This window comes from Nicotiana tomentosiformis, chromosome 1, assembly GCF_000390325.3.
Source record: "Nicotiana tomentosiformis chromosome 1, ASM39032v3, whole genome shotgun sequence".
Classification (NCBI taxonomy): domain Eukaryota; kingdom Viridiplantae; phylum Streptophyta; class Magnoliopsida; order Solanales; family Solanaceae; genus Nicotiana; species Nicotiana tomentosiformis.
In genome coordinates this window covers 127,950,592-127,973,908 of record NC_090812.1, presented here as the reverse complement: position 1 = coordinate 127,973,908, position 23,317 = coordinate 127,950,592, and the positions used below count along the sequence as shown (strand labels likewise).

Genomic DNA, 23,317 nt, shown 5'->3' with positions numbered 1-23,317 from the left:
TCAACATGTGAATCCCCGCATTGTCCTACCACCTTGCTCCACGCTTCAATCACTCCTCGGTAATCCTAACTTTTGGGAAGAGCCTCCCAGACTGTAGGCTTAGAGGTCTGCTTCCCTTTTCTGCTTTTGTGAAATTTGGGAGCTTTTTATCAGAAGGACTAGCAAGTGAAGCCCACACATAAGTGATAAATGCAGAAAAGGAGACGATTCGTGGCGGAGGTGAAGAAGCACCACTGGCTAAAGGCGTAGAAGGCTGGTCGTCCATTGAAAAGAAGCTGAAGCCCTGGCCATTTATGTGAGTTATAGGGGGATAGAAGAAGGAATAATTGATTGGAAAATAAGGGAAACAAGAAAGGTAGAGAATGAGATCCGCAAAGGGACTTTGAGTTAATGGGAAGGCCCACAACCCAATATATATAGGCGGGAAAATTCTCCTTCTAAAACCGCCAAAATCCGGAAAGGTTCCCTATCATATGTAGTCATCATTGCCTGGAAACCGTAACAGGTGAGGAGTCCAAGAAAAAATGATCACGTGTTCTTGAGTATTAATTGCATACCGCACATGAGTCGCATCAATCCTAAAGATTGAATTTCGATGAAACTCTTTCCTGCAAAGAAAGAATTCTCTGCAAAATAGACTCTTACCAAGAAAAGAAGACTACCATTTATCGAGCATTCGTCATTGAATCGCCCGACAAGTGTGTGTATGTATGTGTGTGCGAGGGGGGAGGGGGGGGGGGGGAGAGGGTGACTATATGGGTAAAAATTACCCTCTCTATGTGGCTTGACCGAAAAGTCCCACGTGGAAATTAAGGCCTAGAAATCAAGTGACAGGACCGTTGCCGAACTCGAATGATTTTGAGGTTATGGTCATCGAAGGGTCAAGCATTCGAGAGGTGGTCAAATAAGTTCGGAGACTCAATCAACCTTATCCATAGATCGTGGATATCTATGTTGCACAAAAATAAAAGCCAATATCGAGGATCCCGCTACCACTACCTAATCTACTGGCGTGCTGTCTCGAAACTCGGAAGGACAATTCTCTTCTCACTACTATAAAAGGTGCTCCAACACTCAAAAGAAGGATCATCGAATACACACATAAAAACTTTTTCTGTAATAAAAATACCATCTTGTGCTAGCCTTTCTCTGACTAAGCTTTGTAATTCAGTCATATTCGTGAGCAGAGATTGCTCGAGATTGAAAATAAAGAAGAGTTTTCCCGTCGCATTAATCTTTTTTAATCTATTTTGCTATCTTTCATTTATCTTTATTCATTATCTAGTGCTGTATCAAATCAAACAAATTGCTACTGGCCCTTGAAAAAAATATAAATTTAATTGTTTAATCTCAAAAACCAGTTTTTGGATCAAACAATAACTATAATTGAAAAATAATTCTAGATCGGCACATTAACTTTATAATATATATAGATATACATCTCTTTTCTCTCATTCAAGATTTGTTTGTTAGCTTCACCCTTAAATAAATTCCTACACATCAATAAGGATAAAGGGTTCTTATCCGATGCGTACTATTGTTCTGTCTTTAATCCGCACGCTTTTGTTTTACACTTGTAATAATCAACATCATAATTCCAAAACTCCACAACAAACTTTGCGCCTATTATTATACTAACATCCAAATTTTGGTGTATCCAATTCTAAGATTCAGACCGTAATTAGTCCACCAACGCGTGAATCACTTGTATACTGTTTTCTGTAATTAGCTTTTGGCCATGTCTTTCTCTTCATTGTTTACCCGTTTACGTTCTTGCTCAAAGCCCATTTGCAATAATCTACAGCGAACTTCAATTTTCCAGAGGCCCCAAATTCGATCTTCTAGCCTTACAGAGCCTGTAATTTGCTCAAGAAAGACACCTTCAAATAATTCATGGATTGCTTCTTTAATCCCTTTAGCCTTTGCTGTCTCTGCTGGTTCTCTTGCTCTCCACTCACACTCACTCTGTCTCAGTGATGCTTCACTTTTTGACCCAAAAAAGTATTCACTTTATTCATAAATTAGTAATGCCTTAAGTATTTCCCTGAAGTAGAATTATTACCTCACAGTTCTACCCTTTTGTGGTGTGTTTTAACAATTGGAAAAAATAGACATTTTCTTTTGGGTATTCTTGAAAATGACCTTTTTTTTCTTCTGAATATTTATGTGGGATATAAGAGAAATTAGAATAATGATGGTTTTAACTATTTGAAAAAATGATACTTCTTTTGGTTTAACAATTTGGAAATTTGATTTTTCTTAGAGCTTATGTATGAATAATTCATGTTGGCCAATAGGTAATTTAAAATAATGATGATCAACGGAAAGAATTGCAATTTCTTTCTTTGTCAAAATGAGCATGTATCTGAAACATAATCATGTTGGACAATCAGAAAGTTATATGCTTTGACGTAGAAGATGCTGCATTTCATTATTAGAATGTATGGAATGAAATGGACTTGAATATAGTGAAATCGATAGAGACGATTCTGAGATTGAGGCATAATTGATTGATTGAATAGTAAAATTTATCAGGCGAACTATAAATTGTTTCATTGATCTTTTGGATGATTTAGAAATGTGGACATTGATTTTATTATTTCGTCTTTGGGAAGTGTGAAAATTGGTGGCAAAGATAGCACAGATTATGCGGTAAAAGGTTATCATAGGGAAATTCCTCCACAGCTTATAGAAGAGTTGAAGGGAATTTGCCAGGTATTGTATTCTTAATATTGTGTCTTTGCTTAATGTAATTGGTGTATCTGGATATAACGATTTGGTTCTTGATTTGCTTCTTATATATAAGGATTTATCATGCTTCCTCATTCTTTAACTAATTTAGAATTTTCTTCACGGCTAGCCAAGCCTTATAAATCTATAGCAGCACAGACGGAGCTAAGTTGAAGAAAGGGGTTCAATTAAATCCCCTTCGTTGAAAGCTTACACTGCACAAATAGGGCAAACACGACTTTTTATTTTTATTTTTTATATTTAAACTGTTCCCTTAACATAAGGAAAAGTTCTAGTAAAACGGTAAAGGGGGTTCAAAAATTGCTCTAGGTGTGACATTCTAGTATTTCTTTGAATCCATTGTATAAATTCCTGGTTCTACCATCGTTAGAAGCTATGATAATTTTCAGTATATAGTGGAGTTTTTTATATAGATTTTAGTTGGTTTGAGGTCGTTATAACTTTATTATTTAGGATAACATGACATTGGATGAAGATGAGAGATACGTTCATGGGAAGCCACAGAACAGCTTCCATAAAGCAGTAAACATCCCTGATGTCGTAGTTTATCCAAGGTCAGATTCATTCTTTGGACCAAGGTTTCTATTCTTATTGCTTTCCTTCCTTCTTAATTCTTTGTTCTATTTCTATTCCTTTGTAGACCAGGATTTGCAATCTATATAAGTTTTTGTCCGATGTGGGATGTATTCTTACTACCTTGCTGGCCTCTGAGCCACTAAGTAATTTGCTTCATGTTTTATCCGGCCTAGGTATTGTAGGGCAGGTTAACATGTGTTTTACGTCAGGCGTCCCCTCTCCCCAAATCATAAATAGATAGAACAGAGAAACAAAATGAATTTCAGCAGGCTAAGTTTGCCTTGAAAGTTAAGGAGGGTTTGACTTCTGGACTCCCTAGTCTCAAAGAGAACATGGTTGTTTTTTCCCTCATTCTAAGATAATCTTTGGTTTTCCGCAGATGACAGTGCTTTTGCTTACTGTTATCTTCTTGAGTAGCATATTAATAGTTACATGTTTCCACCTTTGTATCTCCAAGTAAATAAAAATTAGATTTTTCACCCTCCTATACAAACCTGATTAATTGCAATTTCAAGTAATCAATGTGCATTGTATGATACTTCTAAACTTAATGCTGACAAATTCCATAGTATTAGAAATTAGTACGGTTTCTCTTTCTTGAAGATGATATTATTGCCACTTGAAAGAGCCTGTTTACAATGTAAGGAAAACAAAATCAATTGAAGACGAAGAACTAGTTATCGGCTTGCATATCATTATGCCTTCAAGATCAATAAATCACTACAAAAACCTAGCTTTTTAAGCAAGGTGAAGCTATAGCTATTTTATTATTCATGGTGATTGCTTTTATCTAATTGAAAAACATAATGACTATCATTCTCTCCCAAATGCAGATCTGAGGAGGAGGTGTCTAAGATAGTTAGGTCTTGCAACAAACACAAGGTCTGTATTGCACTTCGAACTATTTTGTCTCTATTATTTTGCATTAACTTTTGTACAGAAGGCAATGAATTAGCACTTGAGCTTTCTCAATCATTAGTTTGTTGATGGAAGTGGCGATCTCCTATGTCTTTTATGTGCTGAAAAGTAACTTGAGTTTCTTATGCTTAAATGACATAGATACTATGCAGTAAGTACAATTAAATACCCTTAGCATTAGGGGCTGTTTGGTCACTTACATTATGGAAATACTCCCGTTACAAAATTCTAGATTAACAGTTGGGTGTCTGGTTGCATTTTTTCCATGTGGAATAACAGAAGGCGTATTAACAATACCTGCACTAGAATACGTAAATGATAAAGGTGTCCTTTATATTGTTGCGTGTTTAGTTAACCATTTCTTTGCGTGTTGCGGGAAGCGCGGCTTAGGTGGTTTGGTCATGTGAGGAGGAGGAGCACAGACGCCCCGGTGAGGAGGTGTGAGAGGTTGACATTGGAGGGCCTACGGAGAGGTAGAGGTAGGCCAATAAAGAGGTGGGGAGAAGTGATTAGGCAAGACATGACACAACTTCAGCTGACCGAGGACATGACCCTTGATAGGAAGGTATGGAGGTCGAGGATTAGGGTAGTAGAGTAGGTAGTCTAGATTGTTCATAACAATAGTATTGGCACGCAGTCTCGCTTTCTGTTGGTAGTAGGTTTTTATGCCTAACCGTTGTTTTCTTTCATTGTTGATCACCTTACTGGCTTGTTGTTTTTATTCTGTTATTATATGGCTTTTTGGTACTGTCCCTTCTGGTCTATATTTTCATTAATGTGGTTCTTATACTTTCTTGAGCCGAGGGTCTATTGGAAACAACTTCTCCATCCTCACAAGGTAGGGATAAGGTTTGCGTACACACTACCCTCCCCAGACCCCACGGTGTGAGATAATACTGGATATGTTGTTGTTGTAAATTGAAAAGATGTTCTATATATTCTCACTTGTTTAGTTAGTCATTTCTTACTTGATATGTTTCATTTGCCTTGAGTATTTTTTTTTTGTATTGATTTTAAAGTTATAGGAATGTGTTTAAAATATTTTTCATGTTAGTAGGGGAATGCAATATTTGTTTCTCCATCTATTTCATATTGTAGTATACCTTATTTTATATATCCTCTTACAATTGTTCTTTATTTGATACGATAAAAATTAATAATTATTATTATTATTATTATTTTTTTTGATAATGCTGCTAATCATTATAGTCAACAAAGTATTATTGGATAGAATAATGTTGTCAGGCCAAGGGTAGTATTGGAAGCAAATCTCTATCCAATTTCTAACCAAACACAAGTTTTAGATTAGACACTAAGATGTTATGCGGTTAGCCAAGCACCCGATAACCAATACAAATAGTCCTGTGATTGTTATTCATCAGTATTGCAATAGTTATATTATAATCTGTGCATAACTTGTCAATAAACCATATGTTCTTTAGTGAATTCTTGTCAGAAACCTTGACTACACAATTCATATGATTTTATACTTGTTTCATTTATGCACATCATCCAGTTCGATTCAGGAAATCGTTGTTGCAGGTCCCTATTGTGCCCTACGGAGGAGCTACCTCTATTGAGGGACACACCTTATCCCCCAACGGCGGTGTTTGCATTGATATGACATTGATGAATGTAAGTCTTACTTTTGAAATTTCATTTATTTTTTAAAGGAAGGCTTTTGAAATTTCATTTACACACCGTCCTATTTAATTCGATTAAGTCACATAATTATACCTCTTTATGGATCACAAGGATAATAAACCACATTTGGTTGTTATATGCTTCTTGATAGTATCTTGTCAACCATCTTGACATTAAATCTATGCAGTTGAGTTTGCTTTGGAATTGTGTATTCTTAGAGCAGATTATACTGATGATAAAGGTATTGGTCCTTATTTTTGGTGTTTTTTTTTCTAAAAAAGATTTTTGTAATAAACTGATGATTCCATCTGGCATCTCACCTAGGCTTGATATCCAGGATCGTTGGAAACTCATATTTAATGTCTGTATGTTTTTTGGTTTGATTATACTTGTTAGGGTCCATCATTAACCAGTTGAGATTTAGTGCATCAATGATCAATAGAAGTTTCTTCGTAAACCAAGATCCATGTATTGCAGATAATAAAATACCCCAATTAGTTATTGATTTACTATGGAATTGCCCCGCTCTAACGTAACATAACTAGTGTATACTGAGGAATTTGCTCTTACGATAGTCCACGGGGAAAATTTTGTATATAACAGAAGGGCAAAGTGGATTATCAAGATCAACTTTTGCCAGATACTCTCAGTGTTTTCTGAAGTGCTTTGGCCCTTCACCGCCGTCTCTCTATACCACCCTGGTTTTAGCTATTTTTCCTTTTTGCTGGGAATTTAACCTATACCACCCTGGTTTTAGCTGTTTTTCCTTTTTGCTGGGAATTTAACCTATAATGTGGTCGTAAAAGAAAAAAAATCTAACTTTTATGTTATGTATATATTGATTTCGTTCATCTTTATTAAGTTTGATGCTGCAATGTCAGTTAAAAATGAAGGCTGTCTTTGCAATTGCAGTTATGAAAAAATCGCCTTTGCTATGGCCTTTTTGCATTATAGTTCCTGATTCCTTGTCCCCATTTCTTACTTTCACTGTGAACTACTCAAAATGTAGCGTGTTAAAGCTTTGCACGTTGAGGACATGGATGTGGTGGTTGAACCAGGCATTGGATGGATGGAGCTCAATGAATACTTGAAGCCCTATGGTCTCTTTTTTCCCCTTGATCCTGGTTAGTCCTATTATCTTCCTTTGGTTAAAAGTGTTCATAGTTTTCCCTACCCTTACTCTCTTTATCTTTGAATAAAATCCTTTGTTGTGCTTTGAGATGATTTTCAAATTTACGATTTATTTTTTTATAAGTACTGCTAAGTAGTAACCCTAAACATTGTATAAACACAATGGTACTAATGTGTTCTTAATATATACACAAACTCAATATTGATGTTTTTCATATATGTGATTTAAGCATTTACGAAGATCTTAACTGTTAGAAAAGTAAGAGATGGTGAAAACACTCTGAAAGTAAAGCGGAAACATAAGAGACATAATTTTTCACAAACAACATATTCTATGCACAGGTTTGCGGTATTTGGAGTGATGTAGGGAATGACATATTATCCACTCGATTGCTATATGATCTTCTTAGTTGCCATACTATGACAATACTTTTCTCAAATATACAAAACAACAACATACCCAGTATAATCCCACAAGTGGGGTCTGGTAAATGGGGGGTGTTCCGAGAAACGAACTCGGGACTTTTCTCAAATATGTATCAGTGAATTTTGGGTTCAGACTATGTGTAATTGAATCTGGTGGTAATTGCTTCAAATAATTGAAAAAACCACTTTCATGATTGGTTGGTAACGTGAAGCTTTCCTTGTTGCTGTTTAAGAAATATGGCGAAAGGTGTTTCTGTACTATTCCCAGAAAAGGAACCAAGAACATGGTATTGATTTCCAACTGTAAAATGTAGAAGAAAAGGTTTAAACTAGTTTGGTATTACAAAACTCTTTCCAAAGTTACTTATCAAAAATAATACAATAAAGAACCTCTCTCTGAAGTGATCTATTTAATCCTTTTTCAGTTTAAATTGGTGCAACTAAGATGCAACATGGGTTAAGATAGTATGCTGAGCAGAAATTATATCTTTTCATCTCTTTGTTTTTCTTTGAATTTAAACCCAGCTAAATCATTGCATTGTCAAAGTTGTGCCTTCGTTATCATAGAAGTTGTATTTCAGTTTAGTGACCTACAAGAAGCTTCGGAACTTTGACCTGGCTAAAGAAACTTTGTTTTCCAGTTGACTGAACTTTTCTTTTTTGCTTACAGAAAAGTATTTTTAGAAACATATATAGGTATAGTTCTTTTTCCTTTTCCCAGATATTGCCTCTTATTCTTTTAAAGTTGTCATTGTTGAATACGTTGTTCACTTTGTTGCAGAAGTTTAGATCAAATCTCACCTTTTATCTTTTACTAGTATTTATACCCGCGCGTTGTGCGGAGAATATATTGTAGTATCTTGACATTTGGCTTAATCTTATGAACAACAATTTTTTTGTCCTTTCTTCAGTATCATTCAAGTAAGGTGGGAGATGACGAAAAATAGTTGAATAGGCATGAATCAGATCCCAAATCTATATTTTGACTCACTTTCATTCCTTTCTTACAGTTAATTTTTGTACTAAAATTCATGTGAAAGGATCTGAGCATCCAACCTAAAACTTTAAGGTATTTAGTGAAGTGGCTTTAAAGGCTAAAACCATTATAGATCTCTCAGAATGCTATTTTTATACCCGATGAGAACACTATATAAATATACACTATCCTGTATGTGTAACTCAATTCTTGTGTTCACGCAAGGACTTCAATACATATTTGAGTGCGAGATTGGGAAAAGATTGGCTCTGATAGCATGTAAAAGAATCTGAACATCCGACCTTAAACTTTGAGGTAATGGATGGAATAGCCTAAGGCACTAGAAACCCTGTTGGATGGCTTTTTTATGCCCGATACAGGATGCTATATAATTCAACAATTCCAGTTGCTGCAACTTTTGTTTATTAGTTCTGATTGACCTGTAATTTCCGGAAAAGATAGAGTAAAACCAGAAAAAGTTAAATTTTAGAGATGATCTCAAATTCTCGGCTAATTTGGTATCAAGTCCAAAAGTTCCTCGCACTGTGTTTTATTTCATTGTTCCAGTAACTATATCCGAAAGTCAACCTTTTACATTTATCTATTATAAAAAATACATCCAAAGTCAGCCAAATTTGTAGTGGAAAAAAAAGAAAACTTCAAGTCAATTTCCTTACTCCATATATCCAGAATTACAGTTCAATTGGCTGCATCACATTACATGAATGAATTAAAATGCATCCGAATATTCATCTTGATCTTTTTCTCCAAAACTGGTCCGGGTTACAGATAATTGTAGTTGTATGCCTATCTTTATTGATCAGCAGTGATTTTGGTTTAGCTCTCTTCATGCTTAGTATTCTTTTTAATGGACATGACTCTAAATCCTCTTGCTATTAGCTTGTAGGTCCAAATTGTGTTACCTGCCTTTGCTGTAATCCCTTTCTTTTCCTATGCTCCATTGCCGATTTGAAATTGTAACTCTTATATATGAAGTCTCTACTTAACACAGATGATATTTCCTCTGTATGTACTTGACTTTTGAGATGTGTGAACATGCCATGTTTCAGGACCTGGGGCAACCATCGGGGGAATGTGTGCTACACGGTGCTCTGGTTCTTTAGCTGTGAGGTAGTTGCTCTGAGACTGCTCCCTTAGAGATATTCTCATCTTTCATGTTTGTTGCTGGAAAATGTTCTCTAATCATATTTCGTGTGCTTTCATACTTTAATTCCTTTTTTTTTTTCCCCCCCGTAAAGTGTTATCGGAAACTTTAAAGCACTTTGAATAACTAACTGTTGATTAGTGTAATTAGTAGAAAGATATGATTAGATTAAATTTTATTCTCTATCCTAATTATAGGTAGATTTTATTCTGTAGCTTGATTGTAGCAATTACTGATTTCATTTCCTAGTTTAGCCATAGGATTCATTGTATAAAATGTCAGTACTCTTGATGTAAATTAACATACAGAAATACAAGTAGCTCTTCCTTCTTCTTGAAAATCATCATGGTATCAGAGCCTCTGCTGCCATTTTGAGGTGAGTTTTCTCCCACAGCAGCACTATAGGGTTCCAGTTCTTTGAAGAGGTCGAGTTTTTCCTCCCTCACGGTGGCTGTACGCATCGAAACAATTATATACCAGTAGTGTGGAAAAACTAACACCACTACAAGCTCCCTCAGGCGACGGCGACAAAACCCCAGTAAGCAGCTCCGAGAAGGACCTCTCCACGCGCCGCCACGCGCTGTCAACAGCTCTGACTCCGGCGACGCGTATATCTCACGCGCCGACGAGTAGACAACCTTCCGGCGACTTTTTCTGGAATTGTTTTGCTCCTTTCAGATCGCCATCAAATTCTGAGCCTACCCCAGTTCCAATTTTTTTTTCACTCACCGGAGGTAGGGTTTCAGCTTCTAAGATCTTGTTCTCCAGCGAAGTTTGATGTTTTTTCTCTCATCCTTGGAGTTCAGGTTCGATACTTTGGTAGAAAAGAGCAATTTCTTTCTCTAGGTTTGATTATTTTAGATTGTGATTCCTTTTTTTGGCTTCTGGACTGCTACTTGTGAAATAATAGGGACACCAAATCAACAAATAATTCTCTTTCACAAATGGTTAATTCTGTTTCACAAGCTAGCGCAGTTAAATTGAATGGGGCTAGTACATATCTTGCTTGGTCAAGATCTTGTTTGCTTTTTATTAAGTCTAGAAAGTTGCTTAGTTATATTACGGGAGGCAAGAAAGCACATGCTGTGACTGATGCTAGCTATAGTCAATGTGATTCAGATATTTCCCTAGTTATGACATGGCTTTTAAATACTATGCACCCTCGAATTTCTAAACAATATTTATTGCTTGATACTGCCGAAAAGATCTGAAATTCTACTAAGTGCACTTACTCTCGTAAGGGAAATGACGCTCAGGTCTTTGAAATTCGAAATAAGATTCATGCCACTAAGCAAGGTGAGTTGACTATCCCTGACTACTCTTCCGAGTTAACTGGGTTATGGCAGGAAATTGACTACTATCAGGTTCTCCAAGCGAAGTGTACCGATGATGTAGTTCTCTTTCAGAAATTGGTTGAAAAAGAAAGGATATATGATTTTCTAGCCGGTTTGAACCCAAAGTACGATCAGATCAGGGTTCAAGTTCTTGGTAAAGTTTCTTTTCCTTCTCTTGAGGATGCATACTCTTATGTTCAACAAGAAGAGAGCCGACGAGGAGTCATGCTTTATTCAGCACCAACCGAGAAGTCTGGGTTAACTGTGTCTCATGAGCAAACAAAGTCATTCACTTCTGATAAAGATCACTTGCACTGTGATTACTGTGGAAAGTCTAAGACATACAAAAGAGACATACTGGAAACTGCATGGTAGACCAACTAGAGGTCGTGGAGGCAAGCGTGTCGGTCTATGAAGGGGTCTAGCTAATATTACAGAAAATGTGAAAACATTAGAGAAACTGCTTCAGGAGAAACTCTGTCTTCGGAGGAAGTTCAACACCTTCGTCGTCTCTTGAACAAACTTGACACTTCTAATGTTGGACTTCCAATTATGTGCAGTCAGGTATTGCCTTTAGTGCCTATCTTAATTCTTGGATTATTGATTCTGGTGCGAATAGACACATGACAGGCTCCTCTAAAATCTTTCAAAACTACTCTTCTGGTCCCAAAGGGGATTGTGTCAGAATAGCCAATGACTCCCTAACTCCTGTCTCTGGAACAGGTTCTGTTATCTGTACACCTGATATTACATTGTCAACCGTTCTTCATGTACCTGAGTTTCCCGTTAACTTGTTATCAGTTAGCGCCATCACCAAAAATCTAAACTGTAGTATCGAGTTCTTCCCTGATTATTGTGTTTTTCAGTATCTTCAAACAAGGAAGAGGATTGGCAGTGGTAGATTGCATGATGACTTATATTGGATTGATGGAACTCGAGACTTTGGTCAAGGCTTTTTTTGGAGGAAATAAGAACGTCAACCAAGAAATAATATAGTGGCATAGACGGTTGGGGCACCCATCCTTTTTTGTTCTAAAGAAATTATATCCTAGTTTGTTTTCTAGAACTGAGTTTGAATCTTTGTTTTGTGGTGCTTGTGAATATGCCAAGCACACTAGAAACTCTTATCCTTTAAGTGATAATAAAAGTACCATCCCTTTTTCGACTATTCACTCTGATGTATGGGGTCCCACTCAAACAGTTTTCTTGTCTGGTAATCGATGGTTTGTTACTTTTATTGATTGTTGCACTAGGATGACTTGGGTATATTTGTTAAAGGCCAAAAATGAAGTCTTCTCCTGTTTTCAGTCGTTTCATAAGATGATTTGTATCCAATTTGAGGTCAAGATAAAAATCTTGTGAACTGACAATGGCACAGAATATATTGGGTAAAGATTTTGGTGCTTATTTGGAGTCTTTTGGAATAATCCATCAAACTAGTTGTCCTTATACTAGTGCACAAAATGGGGTTGTTGAAAGGAAAAATAGTTATTTGCTAGAAGTGGCACGATCTCTAATGTTTACTATGAATCTACCAAAACCTTACTGGGGATGCCATTCTAGTAGCTGCCTACCTTATCAATAGAATGCCACTTAAAAGTCTCAATTTTCAGAGTCCTTTGGAAGCTTTGAAGGGTAGGAATGATTATATTGTTCCTCCGAAGGTGTTTGGTTGTGTTTGCTTTGTTCACACTAGGATTTCGGGAAAACTTGATCCTAGAGCTATTAAATATGTCTTTATTGGGTGTTCTCCAACGCATAAAGGGTATAAATGCTATCATCCTCCTTCTAGGAGATCCTTCGTCATCATGGATGTTGCCTTTCGAGAATCTGAGCCCTATTACAATAAAACACCATCACCTCTTCAGGGGGAGAGCTATAAGGATGAAGAGATGATTCTCACTGTTGAAGCCACTAAGACCGGAGAAAGTGAAATTGAAGAAAGAATTCAGGGGGAGACTATTGGGCGTTTGGATAAACCTGATTTGATAACTTATTCAGGGAAAAAGAGAGCTGAAGAAGTCATGATGCAATTTGCTGAAGCTGAACCCTCTTCTGCTATTGAAACCTCTTCTACTGGTGAGTTATCTACATTTCCTAGTGAGTTAGATGTGCCTATTGCTCACAGAAAAGGAGTCAGATCTTGCACCAAACATCCCTTATCTAACTTTGTCTCCTATAATTCCTTATCTCCTTCCTATAGAGCTTTTGCCTTGTCTATTTCTTCTGTGTCCATTCCCCAGAATTGGAGGGAAGCTTTTGCAGATCCTAAATGGAAGCAAGCTATGATTGAAGAAATGAAGGCCTTGTCAAAGAATGAGAATTGGGATCTTGTCACTTCACCACTAAATAAGAAATTGGTTGGCTGCAAATGGGTCTTTACTGTGAAGCACAAAGCTGATGGTTCGATAGAAAGATTCAAAGCAAGACTGGTGGCTAAGAGATTCAATCAAACTTATGGAGTGGACTATCAGGAGACATTTGTCCCTGTTGCAAAAATGAACACTATTAGAATTCTTTTGTCTTGTGCAGTTAATCTTGATTGGGACTTACAACAGTTTGATGTGAAGAATGCATTTCTTCATGGCGACTTGGAAGAAGAGGTGTATATGGAGATTTCTCCTGGATTTGATACTGAACAAAGTCAAGGAAAAGTGTGCAGACTGAAGAAAGCCTTGTACGGATTGAAGCAATCTCTAAGAGCTTGGTTTGACAGATTCTCCAAAGCGATGATCTTCTTCGGTTACCAACAAAGTAATGCCGATCATACCCTCTTCATAAAACACCAAAAGGGTAAACTCACTCTTCTCATAGTTTATGTTGATGACATATAGTAATGACAGGGAATGACAATGAAGAGAGGGCCCGATTGAAAAAGCTGTTAGCCCAAGAATTTGAGATCAAAGATCTAGGGAAGTTGCAATACTTCTTGGGAGTTGAGGTTCCTAGATCAAAAAGAGGAATCTTTATTTCTCAAAGGAAATATATCCTAGATCTCTTGAAAGAAACTGGTATGATAGGTTGCAAACTAGCAAAATCTCCCATTGAAAGCAATCACAAGTTACAAACCCTCAGGGGTTGGCCTGGTGGCAATTGACTTGAGCCTTGGGGTTTGCTCCCTTTCAAGGTCTCAAGTTCGGTAAAACCTGAATTAACCGTGGTGCACTTGCGGGAAACTCCTTGCCGAGGGCCTGTGCACCCCCGAGATTAGTCGGGACTCAAAGAGACTTGGACACCCGGTGCAAATCAAAAAAAAAAAACTAGGGTTGGAAAGTCAATTGATAAGGAGAGATATCAGAGGTTGGTTGGAAAACTCATTTCTCTCACTAGGCCAGACATAGCCTATTCAGTTAGCTTGGTGGGTCAGTTCATGCACGATCCACGAGATCCTCATATGCAAGCTGTCTTTCACATTTTGCGGTATCTGAAGTCTGCACCAGGAAAGGGTTACTTTTCTCCAAACATGGTCACCTCCAGATAGAAGCCTTTACAGATGCGGATTGGGCTGGATCTCTAGATGGCAGAAGATCTACATCTGGTTATTGTACACTTGTGGGTAGGGGTGTCAATGGATATTCGAAAACCGACTAAACCGACCGAACCGATTTTTAGGTTTCTTTTAAAGAAAACCGTAGGTTTTTATATAAATCTATAACCGCACCGATAATTAGGGTATGTTTTTTATTTTATGAAAATAAATCGAAAATACCGAACCGTACCGAATAAATTTTACATGTGAAAAATATATTTATGTAGTAAGTTTAAAAATAATAATGCATTAAAGTTTTCTTTGGGCCTTGGAATTATGAAAATTGTTACAAGCCAACAAGTAATTAAACTCAAAATACTAATTCCTAAAACCTATTATGCTACTTCTACTTAAACTAAGTTATTTCAAGTATCTTCATTAGCAAGACACAAAGTATTTTAGTGATTATGAGTAACAAACTACAATGTATTGAATATGTTTCCTTTCATATAATTTAGATTTATCTTTTTGAATATTTAATCTTCTATAGACTTTATTCTTGAGTCCCAGCTTGGTTAATATCTTTTCACTCGTGTGATTTATATTTTTTTTGCCTTTGCTTGGTTTCTTTTACGTTGTTGTAGAATAGTTGATGGATCTATACTCTAGCCATCTTTCATTTTTTTAATTCATCAATCTTTAAACAGTAAAAATGTCGTGAGAGTTTTGCTAAGTCCTATAAAAGAACATATGTTATTGCATTTTACTTCTACTGGTGAATTTTACATGATATTTAAAAAAAATACCGAAAATTAACCGAACCGTACCGATACCGAAGAGAAACCGGCATAGATTGGGACGGTTTCGAAAAGTCCAATTTTGATTATACATAATAGAATAACCGAAAAATTGGTATGGTACAAATTTTATAAAATAACCGTCCGAACCGAACCATTGACACCCTTACTCGTGGGAGGGAATGTAGTTACTTGGAGAAGCAAGAAACAAAATGTAGTTGCCAGATCCAGTGCAGAAGCAGAATATAGAGCAATGGCCCAGGGTGTTTGTGAACTTATTTGGCTACAAAAGTTAATGAAGGAATTGAGGTTATCTGAAACAGGGAAGCTTTTGTTATATTGCGACAACAAGGCTGCGATCAGTATAGTTCATAATCCTGTTCAACATGATAGAACAAAATATGTTGAAATTGATCGACATTTCATCAAAGAAAAGATTGTTGGTGGTACCTTGAGTTTGCTTCATGTATCGTTAGAAAAGCAGCTAGCGGATGTGCTCATAAAAGGTCTCAGCAAAAAGACTTTTCACACTTTGGTTTGCAAGTTGGGCATGTGCGACATCTTTGCACCAACTTGAGAGGGAGTGTTGATTAGTGTAATTAGTAGAAAGATATGATTAGATTAGATTTTATTCTCTAGCCTAATTATAGGTAGATTTTATTCTGTAGCTTGATTGTGATTTCATTTCCTAGTTTAGCCATAGGATTCATTATATAAAATGTCAGTACTCTTGATGTAAATTAACATACAGAAATACAAGAAGCTCTTCCTTTTTCTTGAAAATCATCACTAACACATCATGTGATTTCCAAATTTTTTTTTCCTATTATTTTCTTGATCAAGTGTAGTTTCATTGATGAACACAAAAGCATACCAAGATAAGTGGTTGGGAGGGCTCCGAACCTGCAACTAAGCACGCCTGCCAGAATATCAATTTATCCGTTTCATCCACTTGGATTATCACACATTTTTTGAGGTTGATCTTGAGTCCATCACAGTCTGAAACCACATAAGCACATGTGTCAAGGCTTCCAGCTGGTTACCTTCGGCTAGTGCTGGCAAATGGGTGGGTCGGATTGGTTTTGGGCGGGTTAAAAACTGGTTGAGTAAAAATTGCTCAAACACCCAACCTGTCCATATTTAAAATGGGTCTAGAATTGGTTAACAGGTCGTTTGGGTAACTCATATTCTGTACAAGAATTAAATACCAGTACCTAGTTTGGCTCCTCACTGTCATCATTATAACCTGGAATAATTGAATTCCCACTTGTGGCTCTTATGTCTCTTAGTTGTAATCGTCTATAAATAACTCACGCGCCAAATGAAATAAGTGGCCAATATTCAATGCCTCCACCACCCCTGCCTTACATCCATATCTTCTCGGCATCATCACACAGTGACATCCTCAACCTCTATCCCGACCCGTCACCTTTGCTATCTCACGCCTCTTTGTTACTATCCATTCCCCACCCACCCCATCTTGTTCATCCAACCATTTCGCTAGTGGTAATATCGATGCAAAAGATGCCCGCCAGGTCTGAGATGCTTCCTTGCAAAAACTTCCGTCCAGTGCCAGCACAAAATGGATAACTTTGACAACGTTCAGCTCTTCCTTTCCTAGCCCACTAGTCAGTTCCTCTCGTTGGGTTTCTTTCTTTGGCGACATGGATGCCAGGGAAAATAGTACTGTTGTTACATTTTCTGATCCAATCAATAAATTTCCAATAAACGTGGTATTTCTGCGAGGGGAATGGTTTGGGTGTACAAGAAAGCTCTGCTATGGAAATAGCTATGGAGATTTCGGGTGGAGGAGCATGCTTTATGGAAGGAGGTAGTAGTAGAGAAGTATGGTACTATGTGGTGAGGTGTGTGTGTGTTGGGGTTGGGGGGGGGGGGCTAAATCTATTTCAAACCTGTTTTGGGTGTAGTATATGGAGGAGTATCATTTGTTTTGGGTGTAGTATATGGAGGAGTATCATTTGTTTTGGGTGTAGTATATGGAGGAGTATCATGGAGGGGTGGGAAGACTTCTGTGGTCATATTACTTTAAGGGTTAGGGATCGGAGAATAATTAGCTTTTGGAACCGTAAGTGGTATGGGAGGACAAATTGAGGGTTTCATTCCCTAGTGTGTTTAGAGTTTCGAACCAGAGTGATTTGTCAGTCCAATAGATTCAAAGGGTGCATAATGGGGAAGTACTTTGGGATCTAAGGTTAGGAGAAATCTACAAAACTGGGAGCTGGGGAGTTCCAAAGGTTGCTGAAGGTACTATAAAAGCATATCATACATCCATCTAATAAGGATTTATGGAGATGGGCATTGAGGAGTGAGGGTTTATAGCTGTTTGGCCAAGCTTCTCTTGAGCCAAAAGTATTTTTTTGGCCTAAAGTACTTTTTTTCCAAAGTTAAGGTGTGTGGTGTCAAGCTTTTTGAAGGAAAAAAGTGCTTTTGAGTAGAAGCAGAAATAAATAGTCTCTCCAAAAGCACTTTTTTGAAAAACACTTTTGAGAAAAATACACTTAGAAACACTTCCTAAAAGCTTGGCCAAACACTTAATTGCTGCTCAGAACTGCTCAGAAGTGCTTTTCAAATTAAGTAGCCAAACACCAAATTGCTTCTCACCAAAAGTACTTTTTTGAAAAACACTTTTGAGAAAAATATTTCTCAAAATAATCTGATTTTAGAAGCTTGTCCATATAGTCTATTATTCATAGCCAAATCTTTCTATGAGAAGTTGGTGGTGAGAGAGGAGACATGTTTTCCTCACTTATTGGTTTGTATTCCAAGGGCGCCCAGGAAAGTGCTTTTTATTTTTTTGCATATTTGGTAGCAAGGGGAGCGATTATGATAGTTGAGAATCTAAGCAAAAGAAATATTACCTATGTTAGCTGGTACTATATGTGCAAATGTTCGGGTGAAGAAGTTGATCATCTTTTGGTGCATTAGGGTGGCGTTGGTTCTGTGGAGGGTAATCTTGAATTTGTTTGGTAAATAGCTGAGTGATGCTAGGCACTAACAAAGATGTGTTGCACGATTGGGCCGGTAGAAGTAGGAGAAGAAGATAAAGGACATCGGCGGTTGCTAGCTAGCTCTTATGTGGGTCGCATGGAGGAAAATATGAGAGCGTTCGAGGGGATTGAAAATGATTTTGTACACTTGAGGAATTGTCTTTTGTTTTTGATTGCTTTTTGGTGAACCCATGAGATTCCTATTTGTATAGATGACTGAGTGTAGCGAATAATATTTTGTTGTAGATTCTCCACTTTGGTATACCTCTTGTACATGGGAGATTTTTTCAATGTTAATACAATTATTTACCTTATAAAAAAAATATGGCATTTCAGGTGATTGGTAAGCTTTAAAAAGGATAATTGTCTGTCAATGCAAGGTTAGAAACAACCTTGTTTAAGAGAGAGAAGACATGATTTTCCCAAATTCAGTCTGAAATATGTTAAACACATATTTTACCCATTTTTAATCCACTTTTCTATGGTTAAAAAGGGGCTCAAAATTCTCAATCCACATTTGACCCATATTTTAATGTCACTCACCAACCCGTTTAAATGCAAGCGGGTTGGTAAAATACGGATATGAATTGTGCCAATTGTCAGCACTATTTTTCGCATTGCAAGAAACAAAGACGTCATTTGCAAATAAGAGGTGTGTGACTCTGATAATTTCCTGACCTCCAAGCACCTTTATTTCCAAATTAATAGATATTGCATGATTCGTAATCACAGATTTTAAATTTAAACCATGAAACATTAAGTTAGAGACCTTGGAAATAGAACTACTAGCTTTGGGCTATCTACTTGTTATGTGTTGTGTTAAGTTTCTACATGTGGTGGACTTAGAGCCCATTTGGCTTAGCTTTAAAAAGTAGCTTTTAAGCACCAAGTGCTGGAGCTGATTTTATTTTATAAAGAAGCAGTTACACTTTTGGATAGAAGTGCTGAAACTGAAAATAAGCAGTTGAATAACAATTTGGAAAACTGATTTGATTGCATAAAAAAATATGCTCCTCTTCATGATCTATTCCATATATTCTTCATTATGTCGTTAAGCTTCTTCGTCCTTGACCTTTACATTTACCTAGTAGTTCTTGAGGATTCATCTAAAGTAGCCCCACAAAAAATGCAAGAGGAAGTTGGCTACGCCCGTTGATAGTTTTGAAATATATTATATCGCAATTTGGATAAAAAGTTCTCTAACTGTAGCCCCACAAATATTGGATTTACTACTATCTTGGTTCTGTTGATCTTAAATTCGCTATTCTTTGGCTTGTTTCCAACTAAGAGTTTTCTCTCTTAGCATGTAGGTATGGTACAATGCGGGATAACGTCATCAATCTTAAGGTTAGTAAGTTGATATCAAAGGCTTGTATTGATGGCAGAGCCAAATTTTAGATATAGTTCTCTTGCAGGTTGTTCTAGCTGATGGAGAAGTTATGAGGACGGCATCTCGTGCCAGAAAAAGTGCTGCTGGGTGCGTTTTCTTACATCAGTCTCGATGTTTTCTAACTTGATCTCCTTTTCTCTTTGACAGTGTTGTCAAAGGCTCATTTAAGGCGCGCTTAAGCCTTGAAGCTCAGAAAAGAGCGCGCTTCGCGTTGCTTAGGCTGCGCTTCACCGTAAGCAAGGCACTAAGGCGTGTGCCTTATTTCCGAGTTCTATCTTGAATCGGGCAGTACTAAACAACAATAATAATCGACAAATAGGTGTATTAGTTGTTAAGTAAAACATCACGAGTGAATTTGTTACTCTTTTTTCTTGAATTACATATATAATTATTTCTTTCCTTCATTGCGCCTTTTTTTAATAAAGCCGACATTTTAATTGCGCTTTGCGCTTAAAGCCTCAATAGACCTGGAGCGCTTTTTAGAGCTTTTCGCTGTTGACAACACTGCTCTCCGAACAACTTGATCTTGTTTTAATATCCTTAATGAAGAATGAAAGTAGGTGATGCGATTTTCAATCATATAATAGCTGTAATGATAATGCTGTTAGCTCTCATTATTTACCATTATTTCTCTTGATAATTTAGTAAATACGAAATTCCATTAATGTCAACGAGGAAGGTGAGATTCTAGGAGTCAGCCTCTTAGCCTCAGGTCAACTTAGATAGACATGGATTTCAAACTCCAGAGTCTTTCCTTTGTCTTAAGATTATGAATTTTGAAAGTAGCATTCATGTTTAAACATTTTTCAAGTATGTACCCAACCGGTGAATCTTGAACATGTTTCTGGATAGTTTATATGGGTCATATCCTGATGAATATTTAAATATAAATTCCCATAATACGACCAATTTATTTGATAATGTTAAGATTTTATTGATGTATGGTCGGGAGAAAGAGACACCCATATTTAAGAAGTGTACAAAAGTAATAGTTTTAGATAAAAGTATGACTCTTTACAAAGAGCATTCAATTATCTGCACTATTTGGGATTTCTTACGTGCTCCAAAGGTTTATAGAAAGCCGTAAGTATTCCTCTCATCTGTGCAGAGCTATTCTCTATGCCTTTGAAAGCTTGTCAGTTTCTCTCTCTCAATATTGCACATAAGTGCCAAATGGACTACTTCCCAACTCCAGATCTTCTCCTTTTTCTCATAAACGCTCAACTAGGGGCTAAGCTTTTGGCTGTTTCCAGCATCACCCTTTCCATTTCAAAGAGTTTCCAAATTGTAGTCCACAATCAATGCACTAGATTGCAATGAAACGGTGACATGACCAGTAAACTGCAGCTAATGCATATACTGATGCAATGATCCTTTGAAAACATCGCTAATATCAAACATTCTGCTAGACTGACTGAGAGATGATGCAGATGTGGATGAGTAGCTAGTACTGCATCGTCTTATGTAGGATACAATAGGCTTTTCCGTTATAACACTTCTATTAGTTGTTCATAGAGACTTCTCTGTTCTATCATTCTGAAGAAATGTGATGACTATTGATATGCATAGACTTTTCTGAATGATCATTGAGTGTTTCTTGTGTTAAAAATCTGTAGTATCTTTTGCTTTCTCAGTTAAAATATGATTCTTTGTTTTAATTTTGGTATCAGTTTCTGATTGTACTGTTTACATTAAGAAACTGTCCAGCTAGCATTCATTAAAAGTGGTGAAACTGCTTGTTGCAGGTACGATTTGACACGTCTGATGATTGGAAGTGAAGGCACTTTAGGCGTTATAACTGAAATAACCTTGCGCTTGCAGAAACTTCCACAGTCTTCAGTGGTATTTTACTGTTTTTACTTTTCCTTGATGTAGATATTCTTAAGTACGAGTCCTGTTTTTCGCAACATTTAGCTCTGTAAATGTTTTCAACGTACTAGGGGAATATCTAATTACATTCAGACATTCTACTGTTGGAGAACTCATAATCAATATATGGTCTTCTGAACAAATGGTAAATGTGAAACTTGAATCTTCTCATTCATGATAATTAAATATCTTTACTGATCAAGAAAGAGTGATATTTGACACTTGTTCATATTATCGCATGGCTATGTCTAGTGCAACGGATAGAAAGACTTCCACAGCTATTTACGAAAACCACTTTCTGAAAAAATATTTTTCTATTTGTCGATGCAGAGTCTGTAGATCAATCCTCAAATTGGGTGGTAAGGAAAAGAAATAGGTCAATTATCAATTCTGTCTCCTGTCACAACGTTAAGCTTAATTTTACCCCACTCTGAATTAGTGAATTATGCAACTTGAAATGGGTAGGGGTCATGGATTAGGTTTCACTGAACGTCGTTGGAGAAAAATATGTAAACGGTCTAGCAACTTTGAGATCAAGATTGTATCTGACCTAAAAAAATAAAAGGAGATTGTATCTGATCTAATTCTATTGTGTAATTCGGTTGAAGTTGATTATAGTTATGTTTATCCATTTTGTATTTGACCTCAGATTGTTAAAAATTGAATGCTATTTGGGATTCAATTCAATCCTAGCTTGTCATATTCATTATCTTGATTATTTTTTTCGAATTTTATATGGGAAGAGGTGATATATACTGTGTCATATGGTTTTATGACTTCACCGAGGCATAGTGGTGTCAATCTGACATGAACACTGGTGCCACCAAATCTAGTCAACACCTGATGGGTGTTTTCAATTTTTTTTTCTTCTAGCAATTGTTGTTTTTGTTAGAAATATAACTTGGGAGAAAGAGTTGATGGGAAACAACAACAACAACAACCCAGTATAATCCCACTAGTGGGGTCTGGGGAGGGTAGTGTGTACGCAGACCTTACCCCTACCCTAGGGTAGAGAGGCTGTTTCCAAATGACCCTGGTTTATTAATTCAATCACATGCTTAATTATTTGATTGTTTGATCACCAATTGAATACTATCTACGAATCTAGGATTGAACTCGTGAGAAGTAGTGTTGAGAGTCTGTTTTTTATTTAGTTCATTCTGATATATGGGGTCCTAGTAGAGTCAGTTCAACCTTAGGATATCGTTATTTTTTTTGTGTCATTGATGATTACTCAAGATGTACTTGGATTTTCCTAATGACAGATTATTCTGAGTTGTTTTCTATATTCCAGAGTTTTTTTGCTGAAATAAAAAATCAGTTTGGTGTTTCTACTCGCATCTTTTGCAGTGATAATGCCTTAGAATACTTATCCTCTCAGCTTCAGCAATTTATGACTTCTCATAGAATTATTCATCAGACGTCTAGTCCATATACCCCTCAGCAGAATGGGGTAGCAGAGAGAAAGAATAGGCACCTTATTAAGACTGCTTGCACACTTCTCATCGAGTCTCATGTTTTGCTGCATTTTTGGGGCGATGCAGTTCTCATGGCTTGTTATTTGATTAATCGGATGCCTTCATCTTCCATCCATAATCAGATTTCACGTTCAATATTGTTTCCTCAGTCGCCTTTATACTCTCTTCCCCCTCGTGTTTTTGGGAGTATATGTTTCGTTCATAACTTCGCTCTCGGGAAGGATAAGTTAGCTCCTCATGCTCTCAAGTGTGTCTTTCTTGCGTATTCTCGAGTTCAAAAGGGCTTCGTAGGTACCTAATGTCGGCTGATGTCACATTTTTTGAGTCTAGGCCTTACTTTACCTCTTCTGACCACCTTGATATATCTAAGGCCTGATCTATATCG

General features: G+C 36.9%; 1 protein-coding gene across 1 annotated transcript in view; it reads left to right on the top strand.

Annotated features, from left to right (window-relative positions):
• Nucleotides 1-1,474: 1,474 nt before the first annotated feature.
• The window catches only part of LOC104110753 (D-lactate dehydrogenase [cytochrome], mitochondrial), a 35,061-nt gene continuing 13,218 nt past the window's right edge, over nucleotides 1,475-23,317 (top strand). Inside the window, exons 1-10 of the mRNA XM_070191364.1 lie at nucleotides 1,475-2,001; nucleotides 2,616-2,715; nucleotides 3,205-3,305; nucleotides 4,161-4,209; nucleotides 5,788-5,880; nucleotides 6,899-7,013; nucleotides 9,493-9,553; nucleotides 19,506-19,542; nucleotides 19,611-19,672; nucleotides 21,331-21,427. Coding sequence (XP_070047465.1) covers nucleotides 1,739-2,001; nucleotides 2,616-2,715; nucleotides 3,205-3,305; nucleotides 4,161-4,209; nucleotides 5,788-5,880; nucleotides 6,899-7,013; nucleotides 9,493-9,553; nucleotides 19,506-19,542; nucleotides 19,611-19,672; nucleotides 21,331-21,427 — 978 coding nt within the window. The 5' untranslated portion in view covers nucleotides 1,475-1,738. The remainder of the gene's footprint in view (nucleotides 2,002-2,615; nucleotides 2,716-3,204; nucleotides 3,306-4,160; nucleotides 4,210-5,787; nucleotides 5,881-6,898; nucleotides 7,014-9,492; nucleotides 9,554-19,505; nucleotides 19,543-19,610; nucleotides 19,673-21,330; nucleotides 21,428-23,317) is intronic.